The 17,086-nt window shown below is 37.4% G+C and overlaps 1 protein-coding gene across 2 annotated transcripts in view; it reads left to right on the top strand.

Annotated features, from left to right (window-relative positions):
• The window catches only part of LRRC7 (leucine rich repeat containing 7), a 496,743-nt gene that overhangs the window by 130,412 nt on the left and 349,245 nt on the right, over positions 1-17,086 (top strand). For both annotated transcript variants that reach the window (XM_068963774.1, XM_068963773.1), the window contains exon 3: positions 15,278-15,395. In XM_068963774.1, the coding sequence (XP_068819875.1) occupies positions 15,278-15,395 (118 nt within the window). The remainder of the gene's footprint in view (positions 1-15,277; positions 15,396-17,086) is intronic.

The following is a 17,086-nucleotide window of genomic DNA, read 5'->3' as shown; positions in this document are numbered from 1 at the left end:
CTTCTCCTACAATCTTCATTCTTCACTTGCTGGAATTGTTATTTAAGTCTCCTCTGTGTCTATCTATTTACTATGTGTACAATTCTATAATTACATTTACCCAGACTTGTTGTACTTATTCATTCAGTACATATTTACTGAATGCCTACTCTATTCTGGGGAAATAGGATTCAAGAAGAAATACACTAAATTATGAGACTATGTCTACTTAATCAATGTTTGGTTCAAAGTTAGGATCTCAGTGAATATTTGATACATAAATAATTATGATTTTGCAAAAGTGGATTGTAGAAATGTGTCCCCAAGATTATATAAAACCAAAATAGAGAGACAATTACTCCTGCTCTGCTTCTGGGTCAAGACAGTCTGCTTGGCAGAAATGCATTGTTAAAGATAAGGTTAGGATACAATTTAGTTGGGTTTTTTAAATGATAAACTGAGCCTTAGATGTATAAAATTTGCTCAATAGCATGTGACTTTTTACTCATGAAATCAGAATTCAAACCTATGTCTGTTTGCCTCCAAAATGTATAATCTTTCCATTATGACTATAAGTGAAACAGAGACTCCAGCTATACTACGAGCTACCTTCACTCTGGTTTACTGACCTAGGCAGAGCTGGGTTTTTAGTACCTAGAACTGATTAAGGCATTGATAGTAAAAAAATTAACTTAAATATGTAAACTAGCTTATACTAATATGTATGTTACATATACATATATACAAACTTATACTAATATGAAAGTCAGAATTAATGTCATTCAACCCAGTTGTTCACATATCATATTGATTAATCTCTAGAGACAAAGCCAATATTTTTATAAATGCTAATTGACCAAATTTATTTTAACAACCAATAGGTATTTTCCCAATGGCTCACAGGTAAAGAATCCAGCTGCAATGCAGGGTATGTGGGTTCATTCCCTGGGTGGAGAAAACTCTCTGGAGAAGGAAATGGCAACAAACTTGAGCATCAGTTCAGTTCAGTTCAGTCACCCAGTTGTGTCCAACTCTTTGCAATCCCATGCATCGCAGCACGCCAGGCCTCCCTGTCCATCACCAACTCCCAGAGTTCACTCAAACGCACGTCCATCGAGTCAGTGATGCCATCCAACCATCTCATCCTCTGTTGTCCCCTTTACTTCATGACCCCAGTCCTTGCCAGCATCAGAGTCTTTTCCAATGAGTCAACTCTTCGCATGAGGTGGCCAAAATACTGGAGTGTCAGCTTTAGCATCATTTCTTCCAAAGAACACCCAGGGCCGATCTCCTTTAGAATGGACTGGCTGGATCTCCTTGCAGTCCAAGGGACTCTCAGAAGTCTTCTCCAACACCACAGTTCAAAAGCATCAATTCTTCGGCACTCAGCTTTCTTCATGATCACAGCTCCAGTATGCTTGCCTGGAAAATCCCATAGATAGAGGAGCCTGGCAGGCTATAGTTCATAGAGTCGCAAAAGAATCAAACATGACTAAACAACAAAACAAGTTATTTAAAAAGCAACAAAAGAAAATTCATGCACACACCCACATACTGCCCTCCCCCCCAACACACACACACACAACACTTGTCTTAAGTAATGTAGAGATATGGGGATTTGCCCCAAATGCCTAACAACAGTTAAGCTAGGTCAAAATTAAGAACATTTGAAGTGGTGCTGTTTATATTCAACTTTTCATTTTTCCTATTTGTTTCTTGGTGCTATTAACTTGCTAAAGTAATCATGAATATGTAAGTTAAAGAATATGTTCATTTAAAAAATCTTAATGAAATTTGTTATCATGTAGAATGGCCATAGCAACCTTCTGTATCTTATATATTTAAACAGACAGCTCTTATTCCAGTAAAATAATAGATTCCCTTCCTTCTAAGACAGTGACAAAAGCTAAAATAAACTTGTTGTCCGAAAGGGAGAAATGATTCAACATTTGGAAAACTTGTTGCTGAGAATATCTGTATTTTAAAAACAACCACAATGATAAAGGAATATGTCGAGGCTGTATATTGTCACCCTGCCTATTTAAATTAAATGCAGAGTACATCAAGTGAAATGCCAGGCTGGATGAAGCACAAGCTAGAATCAAGATCGCCAGGAGAAATATCTGTAACCTCAGATATACAGATGGCACCACCCTTATGGCAGAAAGTGAAGAACTAAAGAGCCTCTCGATGAAAGTGAAAGAGGAGAGTGAAAAAGTTGGCTTAAAACTCAACACTCAGAAAACTAAGATCATGGCATCTGGTCCCATCACTTCATGGCAAATAGATGGGGAAACAATGGAAACAGTGAGAGATTTTTATTTTGGGGGGCTCCAAAATCACTGCAGATGGTGAATGCAGCCATAAAATTAAAAGACACTTGCTGCTTGGAAGAAATGTTATGACCAAACTAGACAGCATATGAAAAAGCAAAGACATTACTTTGCCAACAAAGGTCCACCTTGTCAAAGCTATCGTTTTTCCAGTAGTCATGTATGGATATGAGAGTTGGGCTATAAAGAAAGCTGAGTGCTGAACAATTGATGCTTTTGAACTGTGGTGTTGGAGAAGACTCTTGACAGTCCCTTGTACTGCAAGGAGATCCAACCAGTCCATCCTAAAGGAAGTCAGACCTGAATATTCATTGGAAGGACTGATGCTGAAGCTGAAACTCCAATACTTTGGCCACCTGATGCAAAGAACTGACTCACTGGAAAATACCCTGATTCTGGGAAAGATTGAAGGCGGGAGAAGAAGGAAATGACAGAGGATGAGATGGTTGGATGGTATTACCCAATCGATGAACATGAGTCTGAGTAAGCTTCAGGTGTTGGTGATGGGCAGGGAAGCCTTGCATGCTGCAGTCTATCGGGTTGCAGAGAGTTGAACACAACTGAGTGACTGAACTGACCTGAGGATAAAATGACTGAGTATTTATTGCAGTTGCCATCTAAGAAAAGAGTGCTTCTGTACAATACATCCAATATTGCTAAAATGTACTGGAAGGGATTATAAGTTCTCTCCTCCCCTACAGCCTCAATTTTATTTGATACTACTAACATTTACTATCTCCATACCTCTCACACCAGCCCACAGCTCCATTGCTGCTGGAGACCTTAAAGTGTTGTTGAATCATAAAATCCCGGCTTCTTTGACTGCCCATGTTACTGGCACCAAGTCTTTATGAGTCCTCTACCCAGTATGCAAATGACACCACCCTTATGGCAGAAAGTGAAGAGGAGCTAAATAGCCTCTTGATGAAAGTGAAAGAGGAGAGCAAAAAAGTTGGCTTAAAGCTCAACATTCAGAAAACGAAGATCATGGCATCCAGTCCCATCACTTCATGGGAAATAGATGGGGAAACAGTGGAAACAGTGTCAGATTTTATTTTTTTGGGCTCCAAAATCACTGCAGATGGTGACTGCAGCCATGAGATTAAAAGACACTTACTCCTTGGAAGAAAAGTTATGACCCACCTAGATAGTATATTCAAAAGCAGAGACATTACTTTGCCGACTAAGGTCTGTCTAGTCAAGGCTATGGTTTTTCCTGTGGTCATGTATGGATGTGAGAGTTGGACTGTGAAGAAGGCTGAGCACCGAAGAATTGATGCTTTTGAACTGTGGTGTTGGAGAAGACTCTTGAGAGTCCATTGGACTGCAAGGAGATCCAACCAGTCCATTCTGAAGGAGATCAGCCCTGGGATTTCTTTGGAAGGAACGATGCTAAAGCTGAAGCTCCAGTACTTTGGCCACCTCATGCGAAGAATTGACTCATTAGAAAAGACTCTGATGCTGGGAGGGATTGGGGGTAGGAGGAGAAGGGGATGACAGAGGATGAGATGGCTGGATGGCATCACTGACTTGATGGACGTGAGTCTGAGTGAACTCCAGGAGATGGTGATGGACAGGGAAGCCTGGTGTGCTGCGATTCATGTAGTCTCAAAGAGTCGGACATGACTGAGCGACTGAACTGAACTGAACTGACCCAGTGTGTCTCTCTCCTAACTCTTCCTGATAGTGCCTTGACTAAAATTCTCATTATTTTTCACCTAGATATTCTCTCATTGTCCTTCTGCCTGCTTCTCTGGTCAGAGGTGCCAGTTTCTCAAAAACAAAAATCTGAGTTAGTCCCTCCCTGCTTACGAACATTTAAGGGGTGGATTATAATGTGAAGGATTAGTGTAGAATCATTTAAAAAGGCACACAAGTCCAAGCATCCCATATTTTCTAGGACAAGGGCAAAGTCCAGGAATCTTTCTCTTGGAATAAAATGTGCTTTGCAAGGCCCTTGTTCTGTGGTAGTATTTATCTGTTTTGGGGTGGTTTAGTCTCTCAGCCGTGTCTGACTCTTTGCAACCCTTTGAATGGAAGCCCACCAGGCTCCTCTGTCCATGGGATTTCCCAGGCAAGAATACTGGAGCAGATTGCCATTTCCTTCTCCAGGGAATCTTTCTGACCCAGTGATAGAACCAGCATATATTGTGTTCCTGCATTATCAGGCAGGTTCTTTACTGACCACCAGAGAAACCCCACCTATTTTTACTACATTGCATTTTATTTTGTGTGTGTATTTATAACCACTAGTTGACTGTATGGGCTTCGCTGGTGACTCAGATAGTTAAGAATTTGCCCGCAAGGCAGAGACCCATTTCAATCCCTGGGTCAGGAAGATCCCCTGGAGAAGGGAATGGCTACCCACTCCAATATTTTACCTGGAGAATCCCATGGACAGAGGATCCTAGTGGGCTACAGTCAATGGGGTTGCAAAGAGTCAGACATGACTGAGTGACTTTCACACACACAGTTGACTGTATACTTGAGAAAAGGGATACTTTGTTATTCCTCTTTGGGTTTTGACATTGTGTTTGTCACTGAGTTGATGTTCAAGAGGGCTTCCCTGGTGTCTCAGAAGGTAAAGAATCTGACTGAATGGAGGAGATCAGGGTTTTATCCCTGGGTCAGGAAGATCCCTTGGAGGAGGGCATGGCTACCCATTCCGATATTCTTTCCCAGAGAATTCCATGGACAGAGGAGCCTGGAGAGCTATAGTTCATGGGGTCGCAAAGAGTTGGACACAGCTGAATGACTAACACACACACACACACAGATGTTCAAGAGATGCTCATTGAATATAAACAGTCTGGAAGGAAGGGAATTGGGAAGGATAAAAAGGCAGGAGAGAGGGAAGGAAGGAAAGAGGAGGGAGGGAGAAAGTAAAGAAAGAAGTGAATGAATGATGTAATTGGAAGCCTACAATTTCACCAAGTGCCTACATTAGAATTATTTTTATTCTATTATTTTTGAATTGGCTCTTTTCTAACTAAAGATAATTATTAATACCTATTAAGCTAAATAATTTTAAAAGCATTTTATTGTAATATGCACAAAATAATTATTTATTTGAAACAGCTTTCATTTCCAAACTCCAGATGAGTTTGGAAATGCTGCAGGCTGAACACTTTCAAAGGGATTCAAAGCAAGAACTGCTAGGAAACCAGCCATTCAGTAACACCAACTCATTAGATAATCACCTCTTTTCCCTGATGGAATCCACTTGTGCCAACATAGGGCATTAATAACACTCTCGTTGTACAACAGTGACCTTACATCAAACTTCTCAGGAAATGGGTTTATCTTTTCACAGTTCACAGGCAACTCATACTTTTAACATCTGTAGTAGGAAAAAATAAAACACCTTATTCTTTCTAAGGAATTACATTTTGAGATCTAACCATTCATATTAATGATGTCATCACTGTGCCCTTAATTTTCCAAGCCTGAGCATAAAGGTGATAATAAAATGTTAATCCAAATTATAGTGTGTTGCATTTATGTAGCAGTTCAGGGTTCACAAAGCACTATAACATGTATTCAAATTTACTCGAATTCAGGACCTTGCTGTTAAAAGATAGTCACTGAATCCAAGTCTTCTTCCCTAACCTCTGTAGGATCATTATGATGGGCTGGAGATTCCCCCTCTTTCATTCACTTTCCCCTCCCAGACAGCCACCAGCTGTCAATTATCACAATTGTCTTTCCCTTGCATAGATCTGATGGTACAGAGGGAACAATATGCTGCAGTAGAAATAGCTTTGTTTCCAGACAAAACTGAATTTGAATGCTGGTTCTGGCACTTTCTATATATATGACCTTGTAAAAGTTAACCTCCTAAATTTTCTCATCTACAAAGCAGGGATAATAACACCTTCCTCGCAACATTGTTGCAAGAAGGAGATTCATATACTTTAAAATCTAGATTAGTGTCTTGCACCTGTATAATAAGCACTCAAGAAATGGCACTATCTTATTATTTGCCACCCACCCCCTGCCTCAGAATTTTCATGAAAGAACAACTATTTACTGAGAAAATACCATGTGTCAGGCATTGCATTATACACTGCAGATGCTGTAGAAACCAAAGAAGCTTACGGTCTAGTAATCCCAAAACAGGGGCATCCAGGCTTCAGTAGAGATTAGTACAGAATGTTGTGAAAGTATCCACAAATAAAGCATGTAAACCAGTCTTAAGCTGCAACCAGAAAGGTGAGAGGGCCTGAGCTTGAAGAAGAGGGTTGAGGGGAGGTGGGGAAAGATGGGGTGGAAGAAAGCATCAGCTGGAAAGTAAAGGAGAGCAGGTGGATACGGAATATGATGCTGCTCAGTGTAGCTGAAGATGTGGTCCCACAGGATGGCGGGAGGGAAGGTGTGAGAAAGAAACAAGAGACAGGGGAATGACAAGATGAGATTCTAGAGAGGTAAAGGGCATTGAAAGCTGTACTGAGAAACTTGGACTGTCCCAAAGAGAGGAGAGAGCCACTGAATACAGTATAGGCAAGAGATGGACTTGCTCACATTTGCTTTTTTTTTTTTAATTGGAGGTTAATTACTTTAGCATGGCATGCTCTATCACAGAGGTCCTTAAGCTGGTCCATAAAGCCATGCATGGGCTTCCAGTGATTTGCAGGCTTCTTGAAATTGGCTGCAAATATGTATGTTTGTGTGGATGTGTGTGGATGTGTGTTTCTAGACAGAGTATCAGTAAGATTGACTCAAAAATGATTAAAAATCATCATCTGAACAACTTCTGTGGGATAAAGCCCTGACCGCTTTTATTTTTTATTTTTTATTGAAGTACAGCTCCAGGAGTTCGTGCTAGACAGGGAAGTATAGACTGCAGTCCATAGAGTCGCGAAGAGTCAGATACGACTGAGCGACTGAACTGAACTGAACTACTTTACAATGTTGTGTTATTTTCTGCTGTATAGAAAAGGGAGCCAGTCATATGTATACATATATATATATATATACATACTATTATAGTCCCTCTTTTTTGAATTTCCTTTCCATGTAGGTCACCATGGAGCATTTCACGTTCTGATTAAAATCTGCATTTCCGATCCACCTCCACAAAGCTTAGAAAAGAGTCATTTTTAATTTTTTGCCATTCCTAACATACCTTGGGGCCTTTCCTCCCATTACAGCTTCCTGTACTGGCCTGCATCTTCCCAATCTACCCCGATTTCCCCACCCTGCCTTCTGCTCACAGAACCTCTTCTCTTTCAAAGCTTGGATGGACTGTTTCTTTCTTCTCTAGAAATTTCCTCTATCCCTTCCCCATTCTTCTCTAGCATAAGCACAAGTCAGAGCCATAGAGTTCCGATTACCAAGCTAGAATGAGAGATAGACAAATAGACCAGTGGACTACAGATAGAAAATCTGAAGCTCTGTTGGAAATCCAACAGAATTTGTGTTGCAAATCAGTGGAAAAAATAATGCCCTATTTTTAAAATGGAACAACTGGTCATCTATAAAGAGAAAAGAATGGATCCTTACTTCACTTCATTCTCAAAAATAAATCCCAAATGAGTCAAATCAAAGCATTAAAACTTTTAGGAGAGAAAAAATAGGAGACCATCTGCACACACTAAAACTGAGAGATAAATTTGACTATTGTAAATGTCTTTTTATCAAAAACTACCATAAAAAGAATGGAATAATGAGCCATATTTTGAGAGAACTGTCAAAAAATTCATATTCAGAATATATGATGAACTCTTTTAAATGAATAAAACATGAAACAGTGTTCAGTTTTTTTAGTAATAGATAAAATGTGTTACCATTTTACATACCACATATTGGAAAAAAATAGTCTGAAAATGTCAAATTTTGGAAATAATGTGAGGAAATGAGAATTCTTTTCCATGTTAATAGGACTTTAAATTGTTACAGTCACACTGGAAAAACAAAATTCTATTATTAGTAAATGTGAATATATGCCTACCCGCCTCAGAGAAACATTTGTATATGTGCACTAGGAGACATATACACACACTTAGCAACATTGTTCAAAAAATTGGAAATAACTCAAAAGTCTGTGAACAGTAGAATATATGAGAAGATTGTGTTATATGAAGCATAAAGTAGTAAAGATGAATGAGTGGATTATATACATTAACATGGAATAATGTTAAAACACAGTATTGAGTGAAAAGATCAAGCTGCAGAAGAAAGTATACCCCCATTATTTCATTTACATAAAGATCAACAGACAAATCTCAGCAGTATATAAATTTAGGGTTACTAGACCTGTGGTAAAAGGAAAGAGAATGAGAAATTGGTTACTTTTGGTGGATCAGGTTGGATGACAAGGGACGTGTTTTGGAGGATAATAAAGTAGCTTTCTTAAACTGGTTTGAGGAATATGGCTCTTTGTTTTATCATATAATTAAAAACTATGTATTACACATATATTCCTGTGTATATAGATTTCACAGTATAAAAAAAAATTAAAAGATGAAGACCATTATAAGATACATGCAATGACCTGGAAATGATGTGGTTCTTCTGTTTAAGGAGCTCCCAGTCTGGGGCTTGTTTCCTGCTTCATAGACCACTGTGGGTTGTAAGGGACTTGTTTCTTTATTGTTCCTACTGAGTTGGACATGACTGAGTGACTGAACTGATACTGGTACTACATTCTGTTAATATTTTTCTGTCTTTTTAAGCTGCGTGCTTATTTAACTCTTTCATTTTCATCCAAAATAGTATTTGCACCCGTTAAACATCATCTTCCTATTTCTCCCACCATTCTTCTATTTCTGTGAGTTCAACTCTTTTAGATCCCACATACAAGTGAAATCATACAGAAAATATTTATTTTTCTCTGCCTGACTTATTTCACTTTGCATAATGCCTTCAAGTTCCATCCATTTGGTCACAAAAGATGGGACTTTATCTTTTTTATGGATGAATAATATTCCATTGTGTATACAGTTGACTCTTGAACAACATAAGGATTATGGACACAGACCCCCACAGAGTTGTAAATCTGTATATTGTCCTCCCTTGGTATCTATGTGGGATTGGTTTCAGACTTGCCACAGATACCAAAATCTGTGGATGTCAAGTTCCATAGTTGGTTCTCCAGATCCATGGTTCTGTAAGTGAGGATTCAACCAGTCATGCATTCTGTAGCACATATTGTATATATGTGTGTGTGTGTGTCTCGGAGAAGGCAATGGCACCCCACTCGAGTACTCTTGCCTGGAAAATCCCATGGATGGAGGAGCCTGGTGGGCTGCAGTCCATGGGGTCGCTAAGAGTCGGACACGACTGAGCGACTTCCCTTTCACTTTTCACTTTCGTGCATTGGAGAAGGAAATGGAAACCCACTCCAGTATTCTTGCCTGGAGAATCCCAGGGACGGGGGAGCCTGGCGGGCAGCCATCTATGGGGTCGCACAGAGTTGAACACGACTGAAGCAACTTAGCAGCAGCAGCAGTGTATGTATATAGATCTCATATTTTTATCCATTCATCTGCTTATAACACACAGGTTTTTCTATGTCTTGTCTACAGGGAACATGGGGGTGCAAACACATCTTCAAGACAGCGTTTTTATTTCCTTTGTATATATACCCAGAAATGGGATTACTGTATCATATGGTAGTTCTGTTTTTAATATCTTGAGGCTCCTCCGTGCGGTTTTCATGATGACTCTGCCAATTTACATTCCCACCAACAAGGTACACAGTTTCCCTTTTCTCTACTTCTTTGCTATCACTTGTTGTATCTTGTCTTTTTAATGATAACAAGTGTGAGTTCTTATCTCATTGTGGTTTTAATTTGCATTTCCCTGATGACCGGTAATGACAAGCTTCTTTCCATGTACCTGTTGGCCATCTGTGTGTTTTCTTCGGAAAAGTATATTTTGCCAATTTTTTAATAAGATATTTTAGTATTGAGTTGTATGAGTCTCATGTATATTTTGGATATTAACCCCTTTTCAGATAAAGACTTGCAGGTATTTTCTCCCATTCTGTATGTTTTATTTCTGCTGATCACTTCTTTTGCTCTGTACAAACTTTTTGGTTTCATGAAGTCCTACTTGTTTATTTTTGCTTTTGTTGCCTTTGCTTTTGGTGTCGTACACAAAAACTCTTTGCCAATACCAATGTCAAGGAGCTTTTCCCCTATCTTTTCTTCTAAAAATTCTACAGTTTCAGGTCTTATATTTAAGGCAGTAATTCATTTTGAGTTAATTCTGTTATTGATATAGGAATACAATTTCATTCTTCCACTTGCAGTTATCCAGTTTTCCCAACACCATTTAATGAAGAGCCTATCCTTTCCACATTGCATCTTTTTGGCTCCCTTGTCAAATATTAATTGACCATACATGAGTGAGTTCAGTTCTGGGCTTTCAGTTCTGTTCCATTCATCTACATATCTATTTTTATGCCACTACCATACTTTTTTCTATTTTGACCTACATTGATGTTTTAATCCCACATGTAGACATTTTGGGTTTGTTTTATTCTTTTTCTCCTTATCTTTTTTGTTCATTCTCTTCTTCCTTCCTCCATTACTCCCTCTCTCTTTTCTCTTCTTGCCATCCTTCCTTCCCTCCTTTCTCCCTTCCTTCATTCTCACCTCACTCAAGACTGAAAAAGTCATATATTCACCACTGACTCTTTTTGCAGAACCCAGATTTTTTTCCTTCCTTTACTGAAGTATTACCCTTAGGAGAACCCAACTGTGTATAGAGTGGTCTCTCAGCCCGTCTCCAACCTCTGTTCAGACCCCAAGCAGTCTTCTATCTTCCACTGGCAAAAAAAAAAAAAAAACAACCCTTAGTCTTCAGCCACCAGAGACCAACAGATACCACCAGAGCAGAAGCTAAGTACAGACCCACTCAACTCTGTGTAGTAACATTTTCTTGTTATTCTGGAATTTGAGAAATTCCAGTATTTTTCAGCCAGAGCTCAGCTATGTATTAAAGGAGTGTGTGTGTGTGTGTGTGTGTGTGTGTGTGTGTAATTCATTGCACTAAAAAATTTTCCTTTGACTATTTAGCCTACCATTCTGAAAATAGGAATTGATGGGAATCTCATGTCCTTATGCTCAGTGTTGAAATAAACCATATCATATACTAGGCATTCAATAAACGTACTTTAAATGCATAAGGATGTTGTAGACATAGAGAATTCCCTCCACAATCCTAATATCCTCATGATGTCAAGCATATATTTGAAACTAGTTTGAGTTACACAGTCTTTGAATTTGGAGTATCTTTAGATACTATAAATACATTATCCTTGTTTAGCCTTTATCTGGTTATCTTGTGCTGGCTCTTAGGTGATACACATTTTTTAATTACCTCTTCCAGATATACTTTCATGAGTCAACCTCATCACTATTGTCAATGTAAATTCGAGCAGACTTCTACCAGTGTGTTTTCATTACATCTGATATTTACCTTAGCATAGTCTTCTCACATGGTATTTAATATCTAAATATTACACTGTAAGCTAATCTACTGAGCTCAATTGCTGTGTCTTATTCATTTTATGTACCTTTCACTTAGCATATTGTTCAGTTTTGTGGCAGATATCATTGAATGGTTTTCCATAAATTAATGAGTAACACTTTTTAGAATGTGCGTTTTTGGTCCCAAATATGTTTTATTTTCAACAGTTAGGCCTTTTTCTTTGGTATCAGCTCCCTTATAAACACCTAACAATTTCTGTTTGGAGTCAGTAATTTAAATTGCATAGTCTTCTTAAACCAGTTTCTGTCAGAGTTAAATTGCTTCCTTCAGTCCAAGAAAAAGAACACTTTAGTACTCAAATATTTTAAGACTCAAAACATTTTTTTGAAATGGGAAATATCATTAGTAAATTAAAGGCAGAATAACCATAATCATTAAGAGGTTTACTTTAATTATTAATTATAGTTGCTGTTTTATACTATATTGAAGAATTTATGATAATTCTTTACCTCATTTTCATTCAAAGTTTGAATACTTAAAGAATCTGTAAGATGCCTTCATTTCTTTGCCAGCTTATAGACATCATGACTCATATTCAAGAGTTCACTGCTTTGTTTATTAAATTTAGATTCCATTGAGATTGTTAGTCTATCTGAAACTTCCAAACCAGTGAAGTACCACTTAAGATGGAACTTAGTGCTTTCCTCATTTTCACTTTACTTATCTAGGTATACTTTCAAATATATTTATTCAACATACAGTATGTATAGGGCACTATGTCAGTCACTTTGTTATATACAAAGGTGAAATAAATTGACACCAAGATGAATCAGACGTGACTCCTGCCTTCAGAGACCTCATCATCTAGAAAAGTAAGGAATAGATTATTATGCAAGTATATATATATTTCTGTATTAACATGTAAATATTAGTAAAGACTAATAGTTATCAAGCTCTTACTATGTGCCAAATGTAGTTTTACATTTTTACAAGTAATTCATTTTATCAAATCCAAGGTTATTGATTATAAGACACAGCATTACCATTATTATAGTACCATGAAGGGAAAAAAAAACTGCTTTAAAAATATAACAATCTAGATTGGGAGATGAATCCCAAATATCAAAGATATATGTGAAAAAGTATAAGACTTAAAATTGATGACAGGCATTAGAGGTAAAGAGCCTGCCTGCCAGTGCAGGAGACACAAGAGATGCACATTCGATCCCTGGATAAGGAAGATCACCTGGAGGAGGGCACTGCAACCAACTCCAGTATTCTTGCCTGGAGAACCCCATGGACAGAAGAGCCTGGCATGCTATAGTCCAAAGTGTCACAAAGAGTTGGGCATGACTGAAGTTACTTAGCATGCACGCACGCACACACACACAAAGTAACTCACTTAATTCTCTCAACAATCCTTCAAGTAAGGTAATGTTATCCCCATTTTACAGATGAGGAAATTGATAGAGTTCAGAGATGTCAGGTAACTTTCCCAAGATCATACATCTAGTAAGTAGATAAGTGGGGATTGAATCCACATCAGTCTGATTCCAATGCCATGCTCTTAACCACTGTACCATAACTATCTTGGATCTCTTAATGTAATAGTGTGTTCAGAAATTCCCAAACCTTTTATTCCTCATGTGGCTTCATTTAAAATTGAAGAAGAATGTAACTTCTATTAATTCTTGAGATAAGCTGAGAATTTAGTTGAGAAAATAAGATTTGAATTTACAGATTGAAAAAAAAAGAATGTTTTGAAAATAATTTATCTGAATTTTGCATAAAATGGTTATAATATACTAAGGAGTAACTAATACCATTTACCAGTATCAACCAAGATTGATAGGGTTGATTTAAAAATATATGTATCAGCAGCTATAACTAACCACATTGCATGTAGTGCAATGGTCTTAATAGAATGATAGACCCTAGACAAAAATTTAACTCTGGCCATGACTGTAGATATTTTTTTCCCTATATATTAAGGGAAAATTAGTAGTTAGTGGAAACTGTCTATTGAAGTTCTCTTTTTTAGATTTTATAACAGTAAGTAGCAACATTTCTATGGAGAATATTGAAATTTTAGCACTACACTACATGAGATATTGCAAGTGAGCTTTGTAAGGAGCCAAAAATGACAAACGTATTTATCCTAAATAACAACTAACACAATATATTTTGTAGAAAAAACTGAGTTAAGAAATAATAACCGTGTACTATATAAATTATGAATTATGTGTGAGAAAAAGCAATAGTTAAATGTACTGTTTGCCAATTGCATAGTCATGGATACCAGAGACTTCTGTGGAAATTCAGCAAAACAGAATTAGAAATGTTAAACAGAAAAGATCTCATTAAGATAATTCTTTCAGAAATGAATAAGAAATTTCAGTCCCAGCTGTTCAAATCTTGAGTAGTTAAGGTGAGATGGACATAGTGAAAAAAATCTAACTGCATTATTTCCAGAAACAAGATACTGGAAACACCTACATAAAAAATAACCAGATCACTATTATTTCTTGGGATTCCCTGGTGGCTCATATGATAAAGAATCTACCTGCAATGCAGGAGACTCAGGTTCAGTCCCTGGGTAAGGAAGATCTCCTGGAGAAGCAACGGGCTACCCATTCCGGTATTCTTGCCTGGGAAATCCCTGGCAGGGTATGGTCCATGGGGTTGCAGATTCAGACATGACTGAGCAACTAACTTGAAACTTGAGAGCTAATTAACTAACTAACAGGTGACTAACTTGGAACTAACTTATTAAAAGTGATGATTTTTATCTTCATCCCAGACCTATCATATCAGTATTTCATTGGGCAAAACCCAAAGACCCACATTTTAATAAGCACCTCCACCCACCAGTGATTAAAACCATGCTGGATTTGAGAACCTTTGTATTACCACTTGACTCGTCCCCATCTAGTACTTTTGGATTAGTGGCAGAAATGAACCAACTACTAGTGGTCATTTTTCATTAAATATCAGAGATTAAATGTTTCATTTGCTAGATATTTATGAAGCAGTGTGGGGGTACACAAAAGAAATGTGAGTGCATATATTCAACTGTTTTGCATTTCTTGCATGTCTGATAAACAGCTGTTTGACGTGATTAAATGGAAGTAATTTGTGGTTGTAGTGAAAGAGAATTAAGGTAATCCTGGTACCTGAGGGAATAAAAAGGAAGTGGCTACTTGAGAAATTATTTCAAAGAAAAAAAATCGATTGGTTCACTGGCAAATTAAACATTAATGTTAATGAAGAAAGAAATGTTGAATACCTTGGGTGGCGAATCTGGGTAGCAGACAATAGGGAGGGACTAATGTGGGGATGGAATGTGAAAAAATTCTGAAAAGAATCCAGAGTATTCTGTGGAAGGGTGTGGAAGAAAGTGAGACTTTTGTATTGGCCCTTTTATTACCACATTGGTAAAGATGGTGAATTGAATGTTGCTTCTAAGTTTATATATAAATGGATATAACCAAATTAAGATCTAACTAATTATTATTTTCTTTTCACAGCAATTGTTCAACTGTCAAGCTCTAAAAAAGCTAAGTATTCCTGACAATGACCTTTCAAATCTGCCAACCACTATCGCTAGTTTAGTAAACCTTAAAGAACTCGACATCAGTAAAAATGGTAAGATTTTCAGTTCATCTCTAAATAACTTGAATTTTTAACTGAAAATATGCTTTATATGTTTTCTCTTAGAAAATGATATAACACCTTTTCCTTGTTTATGTTACAACTCTAGCTTAATGTTTGTTGAAAAACTAAATCCTGAATTATAAAACTGAAGACAGAAAACTTTTCTCCCCTCCTCTTACTAATGTCCCTGACTCACTCAGGCCTTATTTCCCCTTGCATTCAGATATGTGATTTAACCTCTGTGAGATTATTTTAGTGACTTTACAGTGTACATTTTTCTCATTCTTTGAGTAAAACTTTTTCCAACATGTTTCAGATATCATCCGCTCAACAAGGCCTACCCATTCACACTTTTTGGCATTGGAACATCCAATCTCCCTGTCTCTGCTCCTTTTTCTCCCATAGCAGTGACCATCTTCTCAATACATATAATTTACTTAGTTTTTATGGTTTTGTCCCCATTCTCTTGCCCCAAAATATAAATTACATTATGTGACAGAAGGGATATTACTCTGTTTTAGTCACTGATGTATCTCAGATATTTAGAGCAATACCTGGTGAATAATAAGTGCTCAGTAGTATTTGTTATAATTTTGGCCAAACGTTATATCTGGTGATTTTGTTGATATTCGTGTTGATGATGTTTTCTTCTTAATGTTTTTGGGGGTCTCCTGTGTTCTCATATGTGCATTAAATCCTCATTTTCTTCCAAATGAACATGGCCCTCCATTTTATTAGAATAAAGCAAGAATCAGTCAAAAAAGGTTATGTCTAGGCATTATGAGGATATAAAGCAGGACTCCTCTGTCATTAAGCTAGTTGGTTAAACTTTGTGTGTTGTATGTATGTATTTCTTTGTTAACTTAGGCATTATTATTGGGGCCAAAGAAATAGACATGAATAAAACAGATCCTTGCCTTCAAGAAACTTACATTCTAGAACATGCATTCAACATTAAATAAATAATTAAAAAGAAAGATATACCCATTTGAAAGCAGAGTTCTAAAGAATAGCAAGGAGAAATAAGAAAGCCTTCCTCAGTGATGAATGCAAAGAAGTAGAGGAAAACAATAGAATGGGAAAGACTAGAGATCTCTTCAAGAAAATTAGAGATGCCAAGGGAATATTTCATGCAAAGATGGGCAAAATAAAGTTCAGAAATGGTATGGACCTAACAGAAGCAGAAGATATTAAGAAGAGGTAGCAAAAATACACAGAAGAACTATACAAAAAAAGATTTTCATGACCAGATAATAACAGTGGTGTGATAACCAACCTAGAGCCAGATATCCTGGAATATGAGATCAAGTGGCCTTTGGAAACATCACTACAAATGAGCTAGTGGAGGTGATGGAATTCCAGTTGAGCTATTTCAAATTCTAAAAGATGATGCTGTGAAAGTGCTGCACTCAATATGCCAGCAAATTTGGAAAACTCAGCAGTGGCCACAGGACTGGGAAAGGTCAGTTTTCATTCCAGTCCCAGAGAAAGGCAATGCCAAAAATGCTCAAACTACCGCACAGTTTCACTCATCTCACACGCTAGTAAAGTATTTCTCAAAATTCTCCAAGCCAGGCTTCAATAATGTGTGAACTGTGAACTTCCAGATGTTCAAGCTGGTTTTAGAAAAGGCGGAGGAACCAGAGATCAAATTGCCAACATCCATTGAATCATAGAAAAAG

Source organism: Capricornis sumatraensis, chromosome 2, assembly GCF_032405125.1.
Source record: "Capricornis sumatraensis isolate serow.1 chromosome 2, serow.2, whole genome shotgun sequence".
Classification (NCBI taxonomy): domain Eukaryota; kingdom Metazoa; phylum Chordata; class Mammalia; order Artiodactyla; family Bovidae; genus Capricornis; species Capricornis sumatraensis.
Note: the sequence above shows the minus strand (reverse complement) of the source record. Positions and strands in the feature narration are given on the sequence as shown.